The sequence below is a fragment of the Manis pentadactyla genome, chromosome 16, assembly GCF_030020395.1.
Source record: "Manis pentadactyla isolate mManPen7 chromosome 16, mManPen7.hap1, whole genome shotgun sequence".
In the NCBI taxonomy this organism is placed as follows: domain Eukaryota; kingdom Metazoa; phylum Chordata; class Mammalia; order Pholidota; family Manidae; genus Manis; species Manis pentadactyla.
The window spans coordinates 9809595-9834979 of record NC_080034.1 but is presented as its reverse complement, the minus strand read 5'-3'; the positions used below and the strand labels follow the sequence as shown (position 1 = coordinate 9834979).

Here is a 25385-nt window from a genome sequence, read left to right as displayed (position 1 = left end):
TTTGACCCCTTTCCTGAAAGAAAAAACACAGGAATACTTATTGATCAGGGATGCTGGTGTATCTAGGAAAAAAGAAGCAACACATGATAATAATATTTTTATTTATTCATTTATCATTCTCTTCCAGACTCTCACTTGGTTCAATGCTGTGAGTAGGGAAAAGAGCAATTCGAGAAACAAAATAGCAGTCATCATCTCAACGTCTTAAATTATTATGAAATCATTAAAATGTTTATGAAAACACTGTTAAAATAAAGTTGATTTATTTGTACTAAAACACAAATTAGAGGCAACATTTGGGCTTCCTGGTAGGTAGGTTTAAAGCCTTACTTTAAAATAGTACTGATTAAATGTAAATAAGGTGAATAGCCTATGTAAGAAATAAAGCCTGGATGCTCTTATTTCAATTCACAAATAATTAAAAGGTGAAGTACAATGATGGGAGAGAGAAAACAATTCAAATGGGGTAATACCCTTTAAAAAGTTAGAGAATGATCCCCGAAAGTCTGATGAACGTTTGCGAACAGTGGTTTTTAATTGGCCGTTTGAGCCACGTGACTCACGTGACGTCCTCCCTCCCTGACCTCTTTCCACAGTCAAGCAAAACTTAGTGAGGACAACCCCATGACAAGGACACACAGCAGGAGGTTTTAAATGCTGACATATACACATGGTTTGCATCATGATGGACGCCAAGACTAAACCTGCAGGTAAAAAGACAGGTTTGAAAAGCCACTCATGGACTTTTTAAGTTTCACTTCAGTGAAGTGGAAACGAGCTATCTCCTAAAATTTCTGTTAACATTGTTTTTTTTCCCGGCCTGACTTTATTTCCTGATGTGTGAGCCCTACTATGGGAAGATTTCTGTGGTTTAAGGTAACTTCTAAGCTTAATAATGCTCACCGTTATGAATCAATAATATAATTTATCTTATTTCTCCAAATGTGACGATACTGAACTAAAAGCATTAAGCCAATATAGGTTTTCAAAGGCTTGGCTTTTCTGAATTCTGTGGTGGTTTTATTCCTTCAAATATATATATATTCGGTGGATATATGTATATACACACACAATATGTACCAACATATATGTATATACACCTATATATACACATACCTATTGTATATATATGTGTGCATATAGGTACATGTCTCTTCACACACACACACACACACAAACACATATATCCTACATAGAGATCTGCAGAAAATGCCACATTCACATGTTCAAGGGGATCCCAAAGAGTTCCAAACCTAGAATTTGCTGTACTAACCCATGGAAAAAACATTTAAAATCACAAAATACTTTTGTGGACTCTGAGGCAAACCGTGCCACAGAAAGCTGTACCCGTGAGCATGATGAGCAGGTGGGCAGGCTCTTTTGATTAACTTTATATAAACTGCTGCCCTATAAGTGAAAAATGGAACATAAATCATATCTTTTAGCCCAACTGTTAAAAAAGCCAATTATCTACCTGTGAATGTATGCCACACACAACACTTTGACACTTCATAATCAGAAGTGAGAACCCCTAAGCACCTCCAGCCGACCGTCATTCTGTGAAACTGCTAATAAAACATAAACCTGAAAGGCACTATTTCCAGCCCTAAGGCGACATTGCTGTAATTAAGAAAAACCTGTGCGTGAGTTGGCGGCGTCCTGTCCTGCGGAGTCCTCCGTCCTCGCCGAGTGGGAGGGTCACACTGGGAGAGACTAATAAGGGCAGAGATGCGTCCCCCGTCCCCACTCGCAGGGCGCTGCAGCGGCCAGGCGGGGCGGCAGCCCGGCCCGCACTCCGCCGCGCCTCCCAGGGGCTCCCGCCCGCAGCGAGGTAAGCTGGCGGCTCCGGACCCGCGGCCCCTCGCGCTCGCGCACCCGCGCCGCGTCGGTGTCATCCGCTCGTGCTGCTGGTCATTGGCGTGCATCTGCTTTTCAAGAAAATGTAAACGCTTTGCTACATGTGTGAGTGGGCTTCGGTGGATAAATCGCGCGCACCTGCAGTCACGCATCCCGGGCGCAGCTCAGGGACGCGGCCGCGGTCCCGTGCCGCAGTCGGGCTTCGCGCTCGCAGGCTCCCGGGCTGCAGGCTCTGGGCTGCGGACTTTAGTTCGAGGGGCTTTTCGGGCTACGTGCGCTGGTAAAGCGGGACCAAGAGCACGGCCGACGCGGGCCACTGCAGGAGCAGCACATCCACGGGGTTAAACGCACAAAACAAACAGCCTCCACTCCCGCCGTCAGGTCTTCAGTTTGGGTCGGGGTCTGGAGGCGCTCCCCCCGGGAGCGAGGAGAGCGGGGCGGAGGTCCCGGGCCTCGCCCTCGGGCCGGGCGCGGTGTTCCGACGCGCCGCCCCGGGTTCCCACGCGCGGCCTCCGGCGGGATCCCGCCCCGCGCCGCCCGCCCCGGCGCGTCCCCGCCGGCCGGCTCCCCGCCACCCCGCCACCCCGCCGGCGGCGAGCGCAGCGCGCCCGGGCCCCGCGGCCACGAGCAGGGGCGGCGCGCAGCCCGGCGGCCGCCGCGGGGTCCCACCAAGTTTGCCGGCCCGGCAGCGCGCACGCCGGCCGCCGGCGCGCCGGAGGGGCGGGCACGGAGGCGAGGCGGCCCCGAGGGCGGCGGGCCCGCGGCAGGTGAGCCGGGCCGGCCGGCAGACGCCGCGTGCCGACCGGCTGCGGAGGCACCGGGCCCGAGCGCGCCGCGGGGTCTGCCGGCGGGGCGGGGGCCCAGGGCCCCGGACGGCCGCGGAGGTGCGCGGAGTGTCACGGGCTCCGTCCGAGAAGCGCGGCCGCGGGCCGCAGCCCGAGGGGGAGGAGGGAGGGAGGAAGCGCGCGGAGGTCGTCGTGGGGCCTCCTTGCACCCGCAGTTCCGAGGCTGCCTGGGGCGCTCCCCAGCCTGGGGCCAAGGGCGAGAGAGCCTCGGTGGGAGGGCGGGCGGGCGCCCCGGAGGAGTTTACATCCGTTCATGGAGAGGATGGAAAAGGGAGAGAAAGAAAGAGGGCTTCTTTTGCCCAAGTCAAGCACCACTGTCATTCGTTAAGAGATTTTTTTTCAAACTTCCCACATGTGTGGCCTGTCGACATCTCCTTAGAAAGCTGCAGGACCCTAACTAGACGTCTTCCACATGTGCCTGCCAAGAGGCGCTGAGTTGCCCAGGTGTTCAGATGATGCCCAAAGTACCTAAAAGCCTCGTCCCGTGGAGGGCTGACAGGGTTCTTTGAGTTGGAATCTTGTCTCCAGAGTGGAAAAGAGGAGGGTGATCCCCACGGGTGGAACCCTGCATTCTCTCCCCAGGGGACAGAGAATGGACAGAATAACTGACAGCTGCTTCCAGGCAAGTTCTGTCCACCCTGATCTCTCGAACTGGTAAGGAATCTAAGTGGGGCTGCCTGGGAAAGGGGGAGAAGGTTTGGCAGCAGAGCAGGAGAGAGAGGCTGAACCTGACAGGAAAAGGTCAGAGAAAGAGCAAAGAGGTGAAAGAAAACCAAATGTGGTTATTATCACAGTTGGGGCATGATCTCCGAATCGTCGTCTGACGAAATCATCCAAAACAGATGGAAGCCCATTTCCATTCTCCAAAATTGGAAAATTTCCACCTTCTTTCTGGTCCTCCAGTTTAATCTCTCATGCTGCAATTTTAGTTCATTTTTTTTCCAGCAGGCAGAAATGAATAGTGGGTACACAGTGTGGGTGGTTTTAGAGGCAGAAGATATGGAGGTTGCAACCGTGGTTATATGGCTAACTGGCATCTAAATACAAATCCAAGGGAAGAATGAAAAATTCACAGGAATACAAGCTAGCAGGGCTGGAGAGATATGCTCATATATAAGCTGGAAAGGGTGCTGGGAAAAAATAGAATGGATGGGATTTAAGAGTTGGATTATTCAAGGCAGGCCACGTTGAGGACGTATATCTTAAAGAGGCAGAGAACAACCAGGCTTAGCAGAGTAGAGCAGGAGAGGGCATTCCAGCCAGAAGGAAAGGCATGCGTGAAGGCTTAGAGGTGGGAGTGGGCAGTCATGTGCCTGGCTGAGACAGAGAATCCAAGCTGCGGTGAAACCTGAGATGAGGAGAGCAGACAGCACCTGCCAAGGAGACTTTGGGAAGGAGAAGCTAGGATGCAAGGGGCTCTTTGGGGTGTTATTTTGTGGGCCTAAGTCAGCCTGTCATGATGCTTGAAATTGAGAATAGTATCAAAAAAAGTATCAGACAAGTTGTTGAAGGTGAAGAGAATCAGTTAGCCACACTTGGAGGGAACCTCAGGTGCGATCCTCCAGGAGGAAGACACTAGTTTGGAAATGACAGGAGAAATAACAAAGGACTTGGAGAAAGCGAGATTGAGTTGGTTGCCTTTCGAGAAGTACGAACACCAAGAACCAGGGAACATGTTTTCGCTGAAGGAAGAGAACTTCAATAGTGTTAATTTTTTCTCACTAAAGTACCGAAATTCACTGAGCCTTCTTTTATTAGTTTTTCCTATATTTCCCTATAATGCTTCACTTCATCCAGATCTTTCTATAAATGTCAAATCCATATCTGGATGTATTACTTGGCAGTTTCAACCTTCTATTTGTTTAATTTTAGTCCAAATGTATTACCTTAGACTACATTCATCCTACAAATTGATCAAATAAGTGCCTACTAAATGCCAAGTTGAAACAAAATGCCAACAGTAAGATCCGGTCTTTTCTCTCTGAGATGGTCCACATAGAAAGGAGGCAGAAGGTACACAAGTTATTACAATGCATTGCAGACCGTGCTGAGGCAGAGCTGGGTGCTGAGCTCTGTGGATCACAGGACAGTGAATGAGGGACTCTGCCTCTGACGGGTCTCAGACATTTCATAGAGGACGTGGCATTTGAACTGCATGTGGCAGGCAAAGCAAATGTTTACCAAATGGAGAGAGAATGGGAGGGGCAGCCCAGCAGCCAAAATGGCACGTGCATTTTGGGGCACTGTGGCTAGTGTGACGGAGTGGCATCTGTTTAAAAGGAGCTAGCCAGCTGTAAGACTGGTCAGATGAGTTGAGGCCCCATTGTAAAAGGGCTTGACTGCCTCAAGAGTGGACAGTGAAAAGCCCACCAGGAGACTTTAATAAAGCAAACACAAAGTGATTGGATCTTTGTTTTAGGATATAGAATTTTTGAGTGTGGGGAGATGGAATTAAGTGGAACAAGGCGAGGCATCTAGTTTGGAGTCTGCTGTACACTTCCAGGTCAGCAATAGTGGGGGCATGGACTGAGGTGGTTTTTGTGAAGAGGAAACAGTTGGCATGGATTCAAGAAACTTTTAAAAAATCAATTTGATAGACTTTGATAGAGGTTTGATGTAAGGGTGAAAATCGAAGACGTTGGAATTTTAACATGGGTTCCTAAATTAAAGATAATGCCTATAATTAAAATACTAAAGGTCAAGAGGTTTCTGTAGAATATAACAAGTCCAGAAACCTCGCTAAGCTGCAAAATATTTCTGCACAGTAGCTTCAGTTTCATTACTACAGGCAATGATAAAATAATGAAATAATGCTTTATCTAGTTCCAATCTCTTGAGGATTTTTGTCCTATTACTGGCTTGGATTTTTGCCTCTATAGACATGACTCTTCAGCCAGTTTTCTCCAATAGCTTGGAGAATCTACTCTAGCTTCACTGAAGAGAGATTTTCTAAAGATTGGTAAAAGAACAGATGTATAACACCTGTTTATTTTTTGCTTAGTTACAAGGTGTGACGTTTAGTAACGGGATGGCCAGATTTTCTTGTTGGAGTTATGACAGATGCACTGGAGGGTACTTCACTTAAAAATCAATCCTTTACCCAGTCACTACACAGAATTTCTATTTCTGACAAATGCTCTGAAAACTTGGGTTCTTTCAGTCATTAAACAAATAAAACTTACTTTTTTGAAAGTTGAAATGTGCTGCTCATGAACAGCCTACGTAAAGCAAAATTCCCTTTTCCATGTTACTTTCTATTTTTTCTCAGATCTTATGCTCTACCCTTTGCCTAATACCAAATTTCAGAGATGTAGAATGAACACTATGAGGCATTAGGAGGCTTAACAGTAAAATTGTTAATGTTCCACAGGCACGTTTGGTTTGGTTTACTCAGAAGCTTCTGCTGAGAAGCCCCTGACCATCCTATCTCGCCAGCCCACTACTCCATCACTCTACTTAACTCTGCTTTCCTTTGCTTCTTAGAGTTTCTCTCTCAAGGATAATGTCTGTGTTTGTTGATTTTCAGTCTCCCTGACCAGACTGACACCAGGGACTCCCCCTCTCTGGCTCACGGCTGTGTCCCTAATGATCACTGTGTCCCCCATGGCACACAGCAGGAACCTCATTGTGTCAAGGGAATGAGAGACTAAAAGTTGTTTTAATGTTCTTTTTCTGCCTTTTCTGTGCTCTCTTTACACAAATCTAGATTAATTAGGAATTTTTTTAAACCCATATCCTAATTTAAATATTCTATTTTTGCTATATGCCTTATAGGATTTCAAGAGCTGGATTAAGGAAGTTTAAGGGATAGTGACTTTTAAAAAAAATGCCTTTACCCCAACCAGTATTCCAAACTCTTCCAGTTGGCCATGGAGGGTGAGAACAATGGGTTGGAGGGAGATCAGAGCCAGGCTTCTGCCGGTCATCAGCTCTTTGTTGCCACGCAATACAAAGTGGGTCACAGGCCAGGCTCTCTGGGTGACTTTAGAGGACTCGGGCTCCAGCAGCTCATCAAGGCGGCCAGTCCTGGGCACTTACGGCTCACACTTACGGCTCTGGAACTCGGTAGCACTGGGAAGGCGCTGTCTGGAGTCTGGCTAGAAGCTTGATAGAGAGTAGCTGAAAAATGTAAGGGAAGCATGTAGGAATGTGGAAGGTGAGCCCCCCATCCTGATAGTAAGCCTCATGGTGTAACACGACGGGGTTCGTATCAGGCAGTCCTGAACTTGAATCCCAGCCTCCGAGATCTCTGTGAGCTTTAAAGGTTTCTATCTGCAGATGAAGAACCTGGTACCTGTAGCACCCTTAGGTCCAGGCAAGAGAGTCCCTGTTGTTGGCCCTACAATTTAGGAGGACGCCACCTGGCCCTGCTCTGGACAAGCTCCGGCTCTCAGGGCTGGGAGTCCACCCGGGTAACAGGACCTGCCTGCCCAAAGCCCAAGCTTCTGAAGCTCCCTGACCACATGACCCTTAATCCTACTGCCGGACCAGGAGGACCTCTTCCTTAGGTCTGTTTTCCCAGGGGCAGACCAAGCCTCGGGTGGGAGCTCGCCCGGGCCCCAGGGCATGTCGAGGAGAGGCTGGTGGCGGGTGCTGTGGCCAGAGGGTAGACTTGCCGGCCTGTTCCCCTGCTGTGGTGAGGCCTGCATGCTGTGGATGGAGCTGGGAGTGGGGAGAAATGAGGGAGGAGTGTGGTCAGGCCCAGTTCACCCCTTGCAGCCTGTTCTGTTCAGGCCAGGCTTGACCTGGGCTTTCAGGTCTTTGTGAAGGTAAACTTGCCAAGATAGGAGGATAAAGCAGATATTTCTTACCAGTTTTATTAGTTTTTTTAAAAACCTTCACATATTTAGACATATGGTATATGGATCTCTTGCCATACACTAATGTTAGGGCTGTTATTAAGAATATTAAAATATAATACCATAAGTAAAAGGAATTCTACTTCAGAAAATGAGAACATGTGTGACCTGTATTCTCCATATTCTTCATAAGATGTGCCATGAGCCATCTTTGTAGAAGTTTGGAAATAAGTGATTTGAGGGCCTTAAGAAACCTCAGCAGCCGCATGTTTTATTCTGAGGGTCTTCACTGACCACCCTATTGGGAATGCAGTGGAGCAGCAAGCAGCCTGACAGCAGCAGGTATCCGGGGACAGGGAGAAAGATCGGCAGAAGCAGGACAGCAGGACAGCAAGGGGTGTTTTCCCCTTGACAGTTTTGTTGGGGCCAACCCTGCACCTGCCTGCAGCAGAGGTTAAAGATCTGGAAAAGGTGTGTGTGTTCTTTTTTTTAATGTATACAGGAATTCATTTGGAGACCTTTCATTAGGTTTTTTCAAATGTTGGTAGCTGAGTGGTACATCTCTACTTGTCAGAATCAAAAAACAGAAATCTCAACTAGTGAACACATTTTAGAAATACATAAAGAGAGAGGATGTTCATGATGATGATGATTGAAGTATTATAATACCTTGAAAAGCCTTAAGGATTACAAAAGATTTAATTATCTCTACAGATTCAAAGATAAGTTTTTAATCTTTACTGCTTCTAAATTCAAAGATATTTTACTGTATCTTAAGCTTTGAAAATTAGCAGTCTCTTACTTTTCTGTAACTGAAAGAATATTTATTGAGCCCTTGACTTTCCAGATACTATCCTAGGTGCCTGGGATACAGTGACAGACGAGACATAGTCCCTGCCCTCAGGAGCTCAGTGTTGAGTGAGGGCAGTAAACACATATGAACGCAGACAAGATAATCTGAGTGAGAGAATAACAGAGCAAGGGCACTTTAGGCCAGAGAAAGGCTTTTGGATTATATATGAAGTACAATAGGAAACCATGAAAGGATTTGAATTGATTCTAATTTTATGAAAAGCTCTCTAATACTCCCTGAGAATGAATCTGGTCAGAAGCGCTTCATGGCTGGGGGAGACCTGTGGGGAAGCTGTTGAGGAGTCTAGACCAGGGCAGCCTGAACTAGGGTAGTGGCAGCAGGATGGGGAGCAGAGGTGGATCTGAGACGTGTTTGGGGCTGCACTGATGTGACTTGTTGATGGTTTGAATGTGGGAGATGATGATGAGGCAGACAGAAGAATCAGTGCGACACGGGTTCTGGTTCGAGCATTTTGATGGGTGCTAATTATTTACGGTGGGAAGACCATGAGAGGAGCAAGTTGTGGTTAGAATCAAGTGTTTAATTTGAGCATATTAAGTCACAGATGTCTGTGACATATCGAAGAGGGAATATTGAGTAGGCAGCTGGGTACACAGTCTAAAATTTAGACAAGAGGACTGGACTGCAGATATAAATTTTACAGGCATCACCTGACAGATAACTGTTTAGAGCCGAGAGAACATGAGATCACCAAAGGAGACATTATACAGAAATAGGCAAGGAAGACCCCAACATTAAGAAATCAGGGGCAAAAATGATCTAAGAGGAGGAATGAGAAGGGAATCCAGAGAGTATGAGGGCAAGGAGGACTGTGAGAGTGAGAATTTGAGGAAGGAGGGGGTGGTCAGCTATTGGAAATGCCACCAAAAGTTGATTAGACGGGGAGAGAAAAGTATTTTTTTCTCAAGTTCTTGCTGAACTTGGCAAGAGACATTTCAGTGGAGTGGTGGGACGGCAGTTCTTCAGTAACCAGAATGTTTAGTCAATTAACCAGAGCATCTTCCTCTTCAAACATTTTGGATAAAGGAGCTTGAAGCTAATGGCTGTCATCCCCTAAGTAGCTCAAGGAAATAGTTGGTAACCTCAAGATTGAATTAATACGCTTATAGTTATACAGTTCTCTGGTTTTTCGTTGCTGTCACAGGGACCAAAACTTCACTGCACCTGAATATCTAGGATGCTTCAGCACTTCTTCATTGCCCAAATATCAATATCAACCTCAGACTGAGGAGATAAATATAACTAAAATTTTACTAATTATTATTTATGAATATGTAGAGCAAACATTTATAATAGCATGTAGTCTTTGAACTATGTTCACAGCCCTCTACTTTTTGCATGTATTAAATAATTTATTGCTAATATTATTTCCAGTTATCAGGTGACTTAAATGAAAACTCAGCGGAAGTATAAAACTTGCTCATTAGTAGTAGAACCCAGATGGGAAGCTGTGGTTTTAATCACTATACTATACTGCTCATTTATCAACTAATAAAAATCACTTTGGTTAAAAATGCAAACAACCAAGGATCTCTCTGAAAGTTAGATTAATATTTGTGAGTTTGTTTATTTGAAATAGAATTAATTGCTTTACCAGTTCCCAGCTGACTTGAGATAATAGCTAGGATAAGTCTGTAAAGTCATGTGAGGATTAGAATTATATCTAGATGAGAAAGTTCACAAGAAATAAGGCACAAAACCAGCTATTTGATGTTTAGAAGCACATATACAGTTTTAACTGAAATTGCTGCTTCTAGCTATTCATCCAGAAATATCTAAAATCTTGAAATGTCTATTGACAGCATTTAGGAATTTATATGGTGGATTCTTTTATGTTTAACTCTTGAGTGAACTTTGAATGATGGCAAATAAATGATATTATTTGCATATTTAGAACTCCTAGAGTAGCTATTCCAATGATACTGCAATTGTCAAATACACTGAGGGAACCATCATAGTTTTACTTGCAATTTGTTTCCATGGTAGTTAATTCACTATAAAAAATTAATTTAAATAATGTTTAAGTTTTCTATTACAGGGATCCTATTTACTAAATCTCTTATTGTAGCACTTCTACAGGAGTAGTCCACATTCAGAAAGACAAACAATTATGGGAGGTAACATTCTACTGTTAAATATGCCAATGGCAGGCTCAGCTGGGGTAGGCATTGCACACGTCCGTTTTTCTCTTCAAATAGAAGGAAAGATTACTTTTCATGTGTGCCGTGATTACTCCAGTAGCAGTGATAATTCAATCCAGTAACAGCATAGTGAAATTTATAGAGAATGTAATGATATCAGTTAAGCCAAAATATGTAAAACTAATATTCAGAAGAGAAAATAGAATTTTTTTTGTGAATAATAGTTATGTTTTCAAAATATAAATAATTGCATATGATACAAAAAGAATGGGCAACAAAAGAAAAAAAGGTGAATTAGACGATATAAAGAACTTCTATGTATCAAAGGACGCAATCAGCAGAGTCAAAAGGCAACCCACAGAATGAGAAAATTTTTGCAAATCATAGATCTGATAAGGGGCTACTATACAGGATGTATAAAGAGCTCCAACAACGAGATTGGAAAATGGGAAAGGGTTAAACAGACATTTCTCCAAAGAAGATATACAAATGGCTAAAAACACATTAAAAGATGTTCAACATCACTAATGCTTAGGGAAATTAAAAGACCACAGTGAGGTACCATCTCACACCCATTAGGGTAGCTGCTTTTAAAACAAAAAACAAACGGAGAACAGTAATGATGGTTAGGATGTGGAGAAATTGGAAACATTGTGCACTATCGGTTGGAATATAAAATGCAATTGCTAAGTTTGGTGGACCTTTGGGTTATTGAAAATGGAATTATCATAGGATAATTCCATTTCTTAGTATGTACCCAAAGATTTGAAAGCAGGGATTTGAACAGAAATTTGTACATTCATCTTCATAGTGGCATTATTCACAATAGCCAGACAGTGGGAGCAATGCAAGGGTATATCAGGATGAATGAATAAATAAAATATGCTATATACATAGAGTGGAATAGTATTCAGCCTTAAAAGGAAGGAAATTCTGACACATACTACAACATGGATGAATCTTGAGGACATTATGGTAAAGTGAAATAAAGTCCCAGCAGGATAAATACTCTATGATTCTATTTATATGAAGCACCTAGAGTAGTCAAATTCAAAGAGATGGGAAGGAAAATGGTAGACACCAGGGGTTGGGGGAGGGACAAATGGAAATTTATTGTTTGATAGGTGCACAGTGTCAGTTTGGCAAGATGAAAAGTTATGGATGGCAGTAATGATTATGCAACAATATTCGGTACTTAATTCCACTGAAATGTACACTTAGAAATAGTTAAGATGGTAAATTTTACATTTTGTGTATTTACCAGGATTAAAAATATATATATACACATGTCATTGTAAGTGGTGGAGATTTAAAAAAAACATTTAGAAGGAGAAGAAACTTAAGTTATAAGAGGCTGTATGGACATTGATAATTAGGAACTAATCTTAAAATATTTTCAGAGTTCTTTCATATGCTTAAGGTATATATTGGCATATGGGTATAATTACATATGTAATGTAAAAAGTGATTGCGTTCTCTGGTGATGAGGATTTTCTGTTGATAGTAATAAAAGGAACTGTATACATTAGGCTTAATTAAAATATTTTATTCTGTTGCAGATCTGTGGCCACCTGTTCCCAGGGTTTTGAGGCACAATGAGGCACCCTGGGTCCTGGGGACTCTGGCTCTGGGCGGTAATGCTGTCGCTTCCTGCTTCCGCTTCGGTGACATTCAGGGACAAGCCAGGTATCTGGGCCACCTCTTTGTCCAGTCACCAGTGTTATTTATAGTCTTTAAATTATTTCAAAAGCTTCTTAAGATAAATCTTGTTAAGGTTGAAGAAGTCATAGATTAAATCAACTAGTGCAAAACAAATTCATTGTTTCCCCACTTGACTTTCACATCATACATTGAGAATTTCTAAAGTTACCTCATTTCTCATATGCATATTACATTGTATTAGTCTAAATAGCCTTTCCTTTCTCTTACTGAAGTTTATAAATAAAAATGTTGCTGCATTTCTGTATGTATATTTCTTCCTTTCCTCTTTAAGTTATTCAAGTTATTGAAATGAGAAGTACAGAACCCCATCAACATTGGGTATTAACCAGGGACAAACTAATCTTAAACAGGAGAAAGTGAAAAACAGAATGGGAGATATAAAAGGAAACATAATTTAATTATATATCAGTTTTATAGTCTCTTAGGTGAGGTAAGCAAAAGATTAACAGTTGTTAGAGCCCTTTTGGGACTAAACAGGTAATATTTATTTGCAATTGTTAAATTATCAACCTTATAAATATTTCCAAAGAGCTTGAAGGCAATTTGAAACATTTATTTCCACATCTGATTTTCAAGAAGTGGTTATGTGACTTGTTTGGAAGACTCTTCTTGCATATTGAGTATGTGTAAGTTACTGATCTAGATGTACATCTAAGTTGAACTAGATGCATTGAAGCCATTTGCTAAGCAAAGAGAAACTCAACTTTCCTGTAATGGATCAGATATGATATATTCTGATAATGGTCACAAATGATAATATATTCTGAGATTGTGAGTTTTGCTGTGCTTTTTGTTTTGAATACATCTAATAACTTCTGCTAAATAGGTATGAACACATTGGAGTAGAAGATTGTGAGGTTGAAGCACACAAAATAGAAACAATTTCAAATAACAAATAACAAATCTTAGTTTCTCAGGGTGTTATATAAGTCTTTATGATATTTTTTACTAATTTATAAAGTGTATTTCCTAAAATAATCCACATGAAATTTTGAATATTGCCCCTCCTGTGGCTGTCATAATTTTTTGGAGAAAAACTCTCTTTTTTCAGTGAGAAATAAATCAGCAGTAACTCATGGCAAAAAAAGAATAAATAGGGAAGGGGAGTTACATCTCTTCCTTTTAAGAGACATAGTAGGTAATGTGGTTTGAGACTTAATTAGAGGGGATAGGACTTTATAGGATGGAAAGGTAATACATCTTAGGTTGAGTAGGACATAGTTGTAGGCACATACTAGTGTGTAACAAATGTCCTTGATGATAATAATGAGTTGAAATAATGAGTTACTGGTATGTAATAAATGTTCTTGATGATAACAATGAGTTGAAGTATCTATATAAATGGTTTTCCAATTTTTGTGTGAGGAAAAATCATGTGGGTCATTGATTCTGAGTCTCAGTCTCAGGAGATGATGCAGGACAGGCTGGGGTAGGATTCAGTAATTTATGTCTTTAAGAAGCTCCTGTAGTGAATCTAATACAGTATGTCTGGGGAAACCACTTAGGGGAACACTTGCTTTTGGGATAATTAACTGACATTTCTTTTTTATTTTTCTTGCATCTTATGCTCCTAGATGACTTTTATTTTATTCTTTGCGTCCAGTAACTCTTTTACTTTTTTATTGTGGCAAGGACACTTAAGATGAGAGCTACCCTTTTAACAAATTTTATGTGTAATACTGCACCGTGAAATATAGTCACAATGCTGTACAGCAGAGCTCTAGACCTCAGTCATCTTGCATAACTGAAACTTCCCTGACCTGGGATTCCCCTGAATGTGCTGCTTTGGTGGGTTTGATATCTCAAATCTTTAATTAGGTTATATTGCATGTGAGGCTACTGAACTGCATACATTCCAGTCCAACTTACTTTATCAAATTAATTTCTCTGAAAGATTTTCCTAAGAGTGTGAATTCACAGTTAATCTGAACTCTAACCAGATTCACGTAACATGGAACAAAAAGGGAAATGAATAAAGAGAAAAATCAAGGGTTGATCTTTATCAGGCCATTTGGTCAAAGGGCCTCGTGGAGCAAAACATACTACACATGCTGTGGAAATTACCCAACTTCAAGTCTCATTTGCATTAATTGAAAATTCAGCACTGTCATAAGGATTATTGAAGAATATGACACGCTGGGCAGGGCCTGACAGGGGGCTCTTGTGTCCTGCGTATCTGATTCACGGGACAACGTTCCCTTTTTAGTTTCCTCTTGTGCAGACCTGTGCCTGTGGTCACTAACCATTTACCGGAGGGAAGTGATTACATCTAAAAATAAAATATAGCAAATCTGAAAGACAGGCTAGGGTTTCAGCTCTGGAGTCTGTGAAGTTGTCAGCAGTCTACTGTTAAACCTAAATATACTAAAGATAAATTGAGTCTTTTGATCACTTGACTTTAGCTCTATAGTATGTTTAATGATTACAGTTCTTGGAATATTGTCCAGTTGAGACAGAATATGAGTCAAGAGTAATGAGAGATTTACTAACAGCTTGAATTTTAAAATCTTGAAGCTATTAAGAATCAATTTATTTCATATTCTTTCATCAATTTTACTGTTGTATTGAGATGATGAGATACTGTACATTTGCATATTTTAATGCTGCACGTAAATAATTTGAATGTGGCAGCATCAGTCCAGGTGTCAAAAGAGGGTTGGAAAGATAATTAAATAAAAAAATATGCCTTGCTTAGATCAAAACCCACTTTAATCAATTACTTAAAACTTTCTTCTATGATAGACACTTATGTATCAAATTAAAGATTTTTCTTTTTCTTCTACTTCCCTTATTCTGTTATAAGGTGCAAGTACTGAGTTTCATCAAAAGTAATAAAAACAGAAAGCCAGGATAAGGAAAGGAGCAGAAAAAAAAAAAGACTGAGAGATGATAGAACGCCATTTTTTTTTTACCTATGGTAAAACTTCAGTTTAAGTGCCTCTATGGAATTGATTATAAAGAGGTCACAAACTATACATATACACTCTTTTAAACTTGTTTTCTATTAATTACAAGGAAAAGTTATTATTCTGGAATTTGGCTTTTACTAATTGACACATACTGTACTCTTAAATGCAGGGTAGAAGTATGCTACCAAATAGAGAGTTTTATTGTTTTTTTAAGAATTCCTCATGTTCAAAATGGTACTTGTAAGAAGCCTACTACTGACATAGGTACATTGCAACTCCTAAAACTTTTAAGTGGAGGAAACTTCACACTATTAAATAAAGATTATGCCTCCTAACCAGGCAATCTCCTGGGAAGAATGGCTCTGGGTGCCAATGAATCCAAAATAAGCTTTGAATCAAAATAAGAAGTGAAGGTTCTGTGACCTTTTGTGACCTTCCTATTAAAATAGCTATTTTCCTTTTTTTTTTTTTTTCTTGTTTCATTGCTTTTCCAGAAGATTTTTGTTATATTCTGGTCCAATGTTCTTTACCTATTTTTGTTAACCAATATGTTTCTCCCAACCTAGGATACTCTGTAATCTTTTATTAGAGGAATTGTCACATGTGAAGTGTACAGGGAGCCCTCTGGGCAACTAGTAATCATAAAATGAAAAGGCATTTATCCTCTCTGTCCAGGAGTAAGTCTGCTTTAACCTTCAAAAACAAACAAAACACAGAACACCTGAAGGCTCTTATTTTGATCGATTTATGAAAAGAAAACAAACCAATTTTATATCTGTGGCAAATTGCTGCTCTTCATTGTACCGAATTCTAATTTTGAGGCAAATGCTGTGTCATGAATTTTGTCACTAAAAGTAAAGAAATCATTTTCCTTAATGCTTGTTAAAAAAGAGTGATAAACAGAGCATTTCCCAAACTAGACAGATTTTAATCGTGAAGTTACAGGGAATAATAATTCCAGAATATATTATGTGTACTACTGAGGATATGAAGTAAGAAAAATAAAGCAGGCAATATGGGCAAGAGAGAAATGTAATTTCTCTGGAGGAAGTCGCCCTTCTTCTGTTCTTGATTCATGCCCTGTGTAACCTTATCCATTCCCATGGTTTTCAGTCCCTCCCAAATGTACTTCACAGCCTCCCTCTCTTTGGAATTCAATACATGTCTTTCTAACTGACTGTTTAATAACTTCACCACTTGAATTCCTTAATGGCACCTCAAACTTAACATGTCTAAGTCCACAGATTAATTTACTCCTTGACAGATCTCCTTTTCTCTCTCTAGTGGGATTTGTTTCAGTAAACTAAATTTATACCCAGCTCAGCAAGCCAGCTCTCCCTCCTCCCTACCTTCAATCCATTATCATGCCCTGTTGGTTCTCGTACTGCAGTTCCTTCCCCTTTTTTCCATTTTCATTGTCACCACTTTAGCCCAGGTTACCATCATATCTCGCCCCACAGAGGTATGAACATGTGAATAGGGTTGCCAGATAAAGTACAAGACACCCAGTTAAATTGGAAGTTCAGAAAAAAAAGGTTTTTTTGTATGTTCCAAATATTGCATGGGACATGCTTATACTAAAAATATTTTTTGTTATTTATCAGACATTCAGATTGAATTGGCATTCTGTGAATCTTGTATGATGTGAAGGGTGGAGAGGTGATTTTATTATATATGGAGGGGTCAGGGAAGGCGGCCTTCATGTGGGGACGTTGAAGCAGGGATGTGAAGGCACTGAGAACCTGAGGATGTGAGCACTTGGAAAGCAGCACATACCAAGGGCCTGAGGCAGGGGGATGCTTGGCATGTGGGAAAAATAACAAGAGAGGCCAGGACAATAGAATCAAGTGAGTGAGGAGGAGGAGGAAAGGGAGGATCTGCTACTGAGAAATGGACTTCTGCTTTGTGTGTGCTCAAAATCTGATTTCTAAGCCTGTAAGGTCAAAGGCTAAAGTTGGACTCTAGAAAATTCACCAACATGATAACTACTGCCCTGTGAGACCTCTTAGGAGATGGTCAACCCTTGTCCTCTAGAACAATTCCTGGATACAGTATGAACAGGTAGGCTTCTGAATTTGTATCTTGCATTAACATATCTTCCCTAAAGACCTCTCAACAAGTCTTAATTCACAGTTAATTGACTACTGTGATATTGTATTATTCAGTAAATGCATTGTTATTTAAGTACAGATGTGCAGAAACATGTACACTTTAACAAAGTTAAAATATAAATTATATCTCCACTAGACAAATGATGTATTTTCTTTCTTTGCAATCAGTAAACCTATAAATAGCTTAAGTGATACTAAGAACCTCAACAAATTGTGAAAGACTGTAATAGAATATGTTTACATTTAGTTTTCATTTTGTCTCTAATTTAGCCTCTGGTATGACTTCACCTCCTGGCTTGTTCTAAGGCCAGAGGCCTCTTTGGCCCTGGAGAGTGACTGGTTCATTTACAGAATGAACATCAGCAACATACACACATCTTTTAGGTATTAGTTGAAAAAATTAAAAAATTAAAAGAATAGATTTTAATTGGTCTGGGCTTCTTAGCTAATTGAAAGGAGAAAGAAGGAATTTAACACACATTTAGTCAGTATTATATTGGAGAGTTTTATATGAGTGGGCATAGAAAAACCACCAGAACAATGATAGAAAAAATATGTTTCAAAGACATTTGATCTAATATCAAGACTAGAATGCTTAACAATATACAAGGAGGCCCCAGCCAGCAGATCAGAACATAGTATAAGGATTTAGAGATTCAGGGAACAAGGAATTTTTTAAGTACTTGTTTCAAACTGAGAGGGAACAAAATCGATTTCTGCTAAAATATGAGGTGAGTATCTTAGATACTCTATTATTTTATTTCTAATATGGTTTTGAAAAGCAATGTTCAATACAGAGGAAAAAGAAGTTGGACTAGAGGAAACTTGGGTTTTATTTCAACTTTCCCATCGAATCACTATGTGATCGGGGGAAATTCACACAACTTCCTTTGAATAATTTGTTCGTAGGTCCTCAAAATTCTGATTTTTAGAGGGAGAGAAGGGTAAAAGCCTTCTTTAAAAAGTATGTATTTTTTTTGTAAGTAATCTAGTTAAAATCAAGATAATCCACCCAAATCTGACCAAGCTGCCTTCCTTTCTATTTCCTTTGCCCCCTCTCAGCATCCTTCCAACCCTGTAAACTGCCCGGGTCCTTCAACCCAAGTGAGGAGGAAAGTTGGTCTGACCATCACGAACATCTTAGTATGAATTTTTAAAAAAACATTTGCATTTGCTTTTCCAGAGGTCACTTGATTAAGGGTCCCTACGTAGAGCACCTTGTGTTGTGCAATTCTAGTGATTACTTTTGAAACTTGCTGGAGAGCCTTTGAAATGACACTGCTGCTGTGATCTCCTCTGTCGACCTGACAGGATGGTGTTTGGATCTTATCAGTAGTTCTTCAAGTCACATGTACATTTACCCAAAAAGTATGCTTGAGTTTATATTAAAATATGTGTCAATACTTAAATGAACATATCCAACCTGTGACAGCCACGTCTACCACCTTGCCATTTTTATGCGGTGGGTCCCTAAGACTCATGCATTCAGATTATTGTGCCTTGAATCTTACCCCCAAATAATTAACATTTAGTTTTCATTTGTTATGTTCAGTTTTTCACAATAAAGCACATATTCTACAGATATGAAGCTGTATTTTATTTCCATAAACTAAAGACTTTAGTGGAGAAATACTCTGATAAATATTTTTTGGAAGTGTTGAATTCCTTTCTTTTTAAAGTGACAGATTTATTATACATGGTCATATATTCATTAGGTCTCTGGAAGGATTTAAATAAGATACTTTCTGTATCCAACTTGGCAATAGGCCAGCATACCCTTCCCCTCATTACCAAAATGTTATAATAGGAAGTACCTTTCCACTGTCTTAAATGTGTTTTCCAATCATCTTCTGTGGTTGCCCTGCATATGTGGTGGAGAATTTAAAGTTAATTTCACTTATTACAGTCATTCAGAGTCATTTTATAAAAATTTGAATTTTGCATTTTGTTTTGCAAGATTGTTTTTAGTTTATTTTCTCACAGACATGCTATTTTCCTCATTTGGAGATATTTTAGAGACACTGAGGTCAGTAAATCTTAGATGCACAGTGCAATGAAATTTTACATACACGTTTACACATCTGTGTAACTACCACTCACATCAAAATATAGAATATTTCCAGAACCCCAGAAGACTTCAGTATCTGTTCCCAGTTAATACCCTACAAAGGTAACCAGTACTCTAACATAGATTAGTTGTACAACCTTGAATGTTATATAAATGGGATTAGGCAGTATGCATTCTTTTGGGAATGCATTCCTACTTAATACTGTATCTTTGAGATTTATCCAGGTTGTTGCATGTATCAGTCATTCATTCTTTTTTTCCTGCCATCCAAGTTTTCACTGTGTATACTACAATTTACTCATTTATTCTGTCAGTGAACATTTGTTTCCTGTTTTAGAGTATTTCGAATAACGCTACAGCAAATATTCTCTTTTAAAAGGGTCATTCACACCATTTTCTTTGTACTTATTTCTCTTGCATCTGTGAATTTTCAAGTCATAGAGTTCATGTATGTATAACTTTAGTAAATGCTGCCAGTTTTCCAAAGTGATTTCCACAAGCAATACAGGAGGGCTCTTGCGGCACATCCTCAACACGGGCGCCATGGGTTCTTTAATTTGTAGTCATTTGGTGTTTTACCCCATGGTGGTCTTACTTTGCATTTCTCCAACTACTAATGACGTTGAGTTCCTTTTCATATGCGGGTCGGCAGCCTGGATATTCGCTTTTGTGTAATGCTTAAGATTTTTTTGTGCATTTTCAAAATAGGGTTTTCAGTCTTAATGATTTGTGATAGTTCCTTGTATATTCTGCATATGGCACTTTATTGGATTCATGTACTGGGGTAGTCTGTGGCTTCTAGCCTGCGGCTTGCCTTTTCATTCTTTTAATGTTGTCTTTGATGAACAAAAGATTTTAATTTTAAGGAAATCCAATTTATTAATCTCTTATAATTAGTGCTTTCCGTACCCCCTTAAGAAATCTTTGCCACCCTGAGGTCATGAAGATTTTATGTTTTCTGCATTCCTCTACTGTTTTACCTTGCCCATTTAGATCGTCACAGTTGAGATCATCCCTAATTAACTTCTGTACATGGAGTGAGATAAGGGTCAAGGTTCAGCATTTTTCCATGTGCAAATCCAATTGATCCAGAACCATTGAAAAGGCCATCCTTTTTCCACTGAATTGCAGCAGCCCATTTGTGGTAAATAAGGAGACCTTGTATGCACGGGTCTGTTTTTTGGACTCGACTCTTGTCCATTGATCCGTTTACTGATATGTGTACTAATAGCACATTGCAAAAATTTCTGGTATCTAATTGTGTACATTCTTCAGCTTGTTCTTTTTCAGTTTTGCTTTAGCTATTCTAGTGTTTTTGAAATTCTGTAAAATTTGAGGATCAGCTTGTCCATTACACACACATAACCTTTTGGGATTTTCACTGGTTTGGCACTGAATCTATAGAAATAAAATTGAGAGTTTCCATCTTAACATTATTGAGTCTTCCAACCTAAATCCATGGATATCCCTATAGTAATTTTAGGACTTTAATTTCTCTCCATGATGTTCTCTAGTGTTCAGGGCAGAGATCTGGATGAGGTGCTTGGCTTTTATAAAAACACCTATGAATTCAGATACAAAGTTGGTAATGTCCACAACGCATGCACTTTTGCTGTTGTTAAGTCCTTGCAATCATGTTAAGATCTCTACGATAGGAATTCCCAGTAACTAAGTCATCTCTCAAATTATTCAATGTTATAATTGTACTTATGGGTATGGCAGCTTTTAAATCTGAAGAAATTATAGCACTATTTAGCCCCTGATTTAGCCTTCTGTTAAATATATTAAGATGATTCCCTGCCACCACCCCAGGAAGTCTGTGATACATTTGTTAAACAAGGGCAGAGGAGCTGAGCAGACGAACTGGAGAATGGGTAGTTTCTACTCTCCATCAGGTAGGAGGTCAGTTTGGTATTTAAGCAGTTTATCTCCCCTCTGTATTAAGAACGTCTAGGTCATTAAGCCCAAACATGAATATTAGACATGGAGAATTAAGACTGTGGTTGTATGGTGCCAAGATCATGAATTGATCCCGGTTCATGATCTGGCCAGTTGTGCAGTTACCTTGGTATATTCCAAAAAGTGGCTGTACTGTTGTCTGAATCAACTATTACTTTTTCCTAGACTCTAGCCTGAATTAGATTGACACATGCCTGGGTATGAACAGTTAATGTATGCCTGTACAGTACTGTATTACTCTGCTGGGGTAGTATGAAATATGTAAATTCACTGTGAGTAAAGAGCGAATTTATCTTTTATTTCTTTGAATACCATTCAGTGCCTTAGCACATAATCACACCTTCCAATGATTTTATCTCATTTTTTCATAGTGGGCCATTTTGGTATGGCAGAGGTCCTTGAATTTTTGTTTTCAAATGTTACTGTACTAACTCCCATCTGTGCTGCTCCTTTAATCAGTTCAGGCTGCTCTAACAAGAATACCATTGGCTCAGTGGCTTAAACAACAGATTTATTTCACACAGTGCTGAAGGCTCAGAAGTCTGAAATCAGGTTTCCAGCATGGTCCACTTCCGGTGAGGGGCTTTCTTCCTGGTGTCCCTACGTCGTAGAGAGAAAGAAACAGTTCCTGTCTCTCTGTGCCCTTATAAGGACACCTATCCCATCACAGGGCTCCACCCCTTTGACCTCCTCTGAAACTGATTACCTCCCCGAAGGTCCCATTTCAAAGTACCATCACAGTGAGGATGGAGACCTCAATATGTGAAATTTGGGGGGAGTGTTCAGTCCATAGAAGTCCCTTTTGCTCTAAAGTTTAATATTACCTGACATCAATCCTGAATTAAAGTTGGGTTCATAGTAGTAATTCACTTATTTGAATATTAAAATAAACTTTATATATGAAAATTTAATGACATTAAAACTAGCTAACTTCCTAATGTCAAATATACAGCAACATTAAAATGTTAGATAATAATGACAATAATACTAATATAAGCATTCGATGTGCACCAGGCACTATTCTAAGCATGTAACATACATAACTACATGTAATGCTCACCACACACTGTGAAGTGGGTTAATACTCTTATCCTTATTTTATAGGAATTTAAAAAAATGGTCTATTATTTCCTTTGAACTTAAATTTCTGATTGTGTTATGTGGTTCAAGTTTATTTGAGAAAAAAAATCAGTGGAAAATGGAGTACAAATGTTCCATACTATTTTTTTAATAGAAAAACAATGTCCTATACTGAGAACAGAGGGACATCAGTTTACACAGGACAACAGAGATGAACTTGAAGTTTCAGGTAAGCATTATAATCCATTGCAAAGAAGCATTTTGTGTAAAATCACTACTAAATATGCAATATATTGCATGTGATTGACATTGTACTTTAAGATGATAACATCAATATAAGAAATTAAGAGCAAAGAAGATGCATGATGTAGAAAAAAATGCTGAGAGCAGAGTTCAATGTTGTTTAAGCTAAGAGCAACAGCAACTCAACCTCTTGGAGAAAAATGTTATTTAAAAATTTTAAAGTTGTAGTCATAGTAGAAATTTGGAAAAAAGAAAGAAAATTTATGAGAAAGATCTCCCTACCCAAATATAGTCATGATTCCATTTTGGTATAACATTCCTGTCTTTCTCTTTCTTCCCTTCATCCTCACCTGCTTTCCCTCTCAATCTGTCTCATGCACACACACATAACAATCATAATACAGATAGAGCATCTGAACCCAAGCATTTCCCCACATCAACATATATTCTTCTAAAGCATGACTTTTTTTTATTAAGGTATCATTGATATACACTCTTATGAAGGTTTCACATGAAAAACATTGTGGTTACTACATTCACCCATATTATCGATTCCCCCCCAATTCCCCACTGCAATCACTGTCTGTCAGTGTAGTAAGATGCCACAGAGTCACTGTCTGCCTTCTCTGTGCCACACTGTCTTCTCCATGATCCTCCGTGCCACACCATGTGTGCCAATCATAATACCCCTCAATCCCCTTCTCCCTCCCTCTCCTCTCACCCTCCCCGACCCCTCCCCTTTGGTAATCGCTAGTCCCTTCTTGGGGTCTGTGAGTCTGCTGCTGTTCTGTTCCTTCAGTTTTGCTTCATTGTTATACTCCACAAATGAGGGAAATCATTTGGTACTTGTCTTTATCCCCCTGGCTTATTTCACTGAGCATAATACCCTCTAGCTCCATCCATGTTGTTGCAAATGGTAGGATTTGTTTCTTTCTTAGGCTGAATAGTATTCCATTGTGTATATGTACCACACTTTCTTTATCCATTCATGTACTGATGGACACTTAGGTTGCTTCCATATCTTGGCTATTGTAAATAGTGCTGCACTAAATATAGGGGAGCATATGTCCTTTTGAATCTGAGAACTTGTATTCTTTGGGTAAATTCCTAGGAGTGGAATTCCTGGGTCAAATGGTATTTCTATTTTTAGTTTTTTGAGGAACCTCCATACTGCTTTCCACAATGCTTGAACTAGCAGTGTAGGAGGGTTCCCCTTTCTCCACATCCTCACCAGCATTTGTTCTTAGTCCTTTCAATGCTGGCCATTCTAACTGGTGTGAGGTGATATTTCATTGTGGTTTTAATTTGCATTTCCCTGATAATTAGCAATGTGGAGCATCTTTTCATGTGCCTGTTGGCCATCTGAATTTCTTCTTTGGAGAATTGTCTGTTCATATCCTCTGCTAAAGCATGACTTTTTTTTAAAAGGGCTACTTAGATGTCAATTGAATGGCTACAATATTATTTACTTAATCAATTTTCTGTTTTTAGACATCACAGCTGTTACAGTGAGCTACTCTGCTTATTTATTTAGGATAATTCCTAGGTTAAAGAAAATTAATATTTGAAACTTTCAAAACATAGTTCATCCACCTATCTCCTAAAAGGAGAGAAATTAAATCAAGAAATTTGCCAATCCCAAAGAGCAGGATTTTATTTGAAATAAATCAATGTGTAGATAAGGATTAAAAAAATCCTATTTAAAAATCAATATCCTTGTGATCTTGCTAAATTTAATAAAACTGCTCCTGGATTAAATCATCTGTCACATTTTACAGGTTTTGACCTAGGAGAGAGCTTTTCTCTGAAACATGCATTTTGTGAAGGTGATAAACCCTGTTTCAAATTGGGAAGCACACCTCTTATTAGAGACACTATGTAAGTAACAATTTTTCTTTACCTTTTAATACTATGTAAACTACTTTCTAAAGAGGCTCCAAATAATTTAAGATTTAAAAAAAATCTCAGTGGTGTCATCATCACTTGAATGCTGTGGTAAATGGGCTCTGTGTGTATTGTCTCTAATAACCTTTGCAATCTAATCTTGTTTTATGGTGTATAGTCTTTAAAGGCATAAACTAAATAGAGGCATAATCTTTAGAGAAGAGCAACTAAATTCATTTTAGAGAAATAGTATTTATGTTTAAAATAGACATCACCAAAATCAGATTTTAAAATGTGAACTTTAAAACAGAAGATGCAATGTAAACTTAGAGACAAAAGACTGATACCATTGTGTTCTACATTTACTGTGCTTCATGATAAATTAAAATAAAGAACTTAGCTGTTAGGTATTCGTCTTACATATTGTGTAGAGTGCATAGTAAGAAAAACCATTGCAGTTCTATTTTTTGGTCTTGATACTTATTTTGTTTCAAAATTAATTTACCCAAGTTTTCCTTTGTTATTTTTACTATTCTTTTTCTACTGATAAACCTGGGATTAAAAAAAAGAATCACTTAAAATTTAAATACTCACAATTGGTCAGCAACTGTGCAGGGCAGTAATTCCCCATATGGTTGGCTGCACGTAACTGGAGGATGGATAAACTGTAATCGAGAAAGCCTGAGCCATCAGGAAGGTAGATACAGCATATATGGTCATGATATGTACTCTTTGAGCCCAAGAGGGCCGTTCCAGTTCACGAATACACTCATGGAAAACCATCGCGATTCTGTTTGGTTTAGAAAGCAACACATGTTTTTGTGTGAAAACACATATGAGTGTTTTCACTTCCTGGTGCGTAGTCTAATATTTAACTCACTGGACAGAGTTAT

The 25385-nt window shown here is 39.7% G+C and overlaps 1 protein-coding gene across 1 annotated transcript in view; it reads left to right on the top strand.

Moving 5' to 3' along the window:
- Positions 1-2552: 2552 nt before the first annotated feature.
- Positions 2553-25385, top strand: part of COL19A1 (collagen type XIX alpha 1 chain) — a 285300-nt gene continuing 262467 nt past the window's right edge. The window contains exons 1-4 of the mRNA XM_036916243.2: positions 2553-2624; positions 12076-12202; positions 22520-22594; positions 24387-24486. Of these exons, the coding sequence (XP_036772138.2) occupies positions 12112-12202; positions 22520-22594; positions 24387-24486 (266 nt within the window). The 5' untranslated portion in view covers positions 2553-2624; positions 12076-12111. The remainder of the gene's footprint in view (positions 2625-12075; positions 12203-22519; positions 22595-24386; positions 24487-25385) is intronic.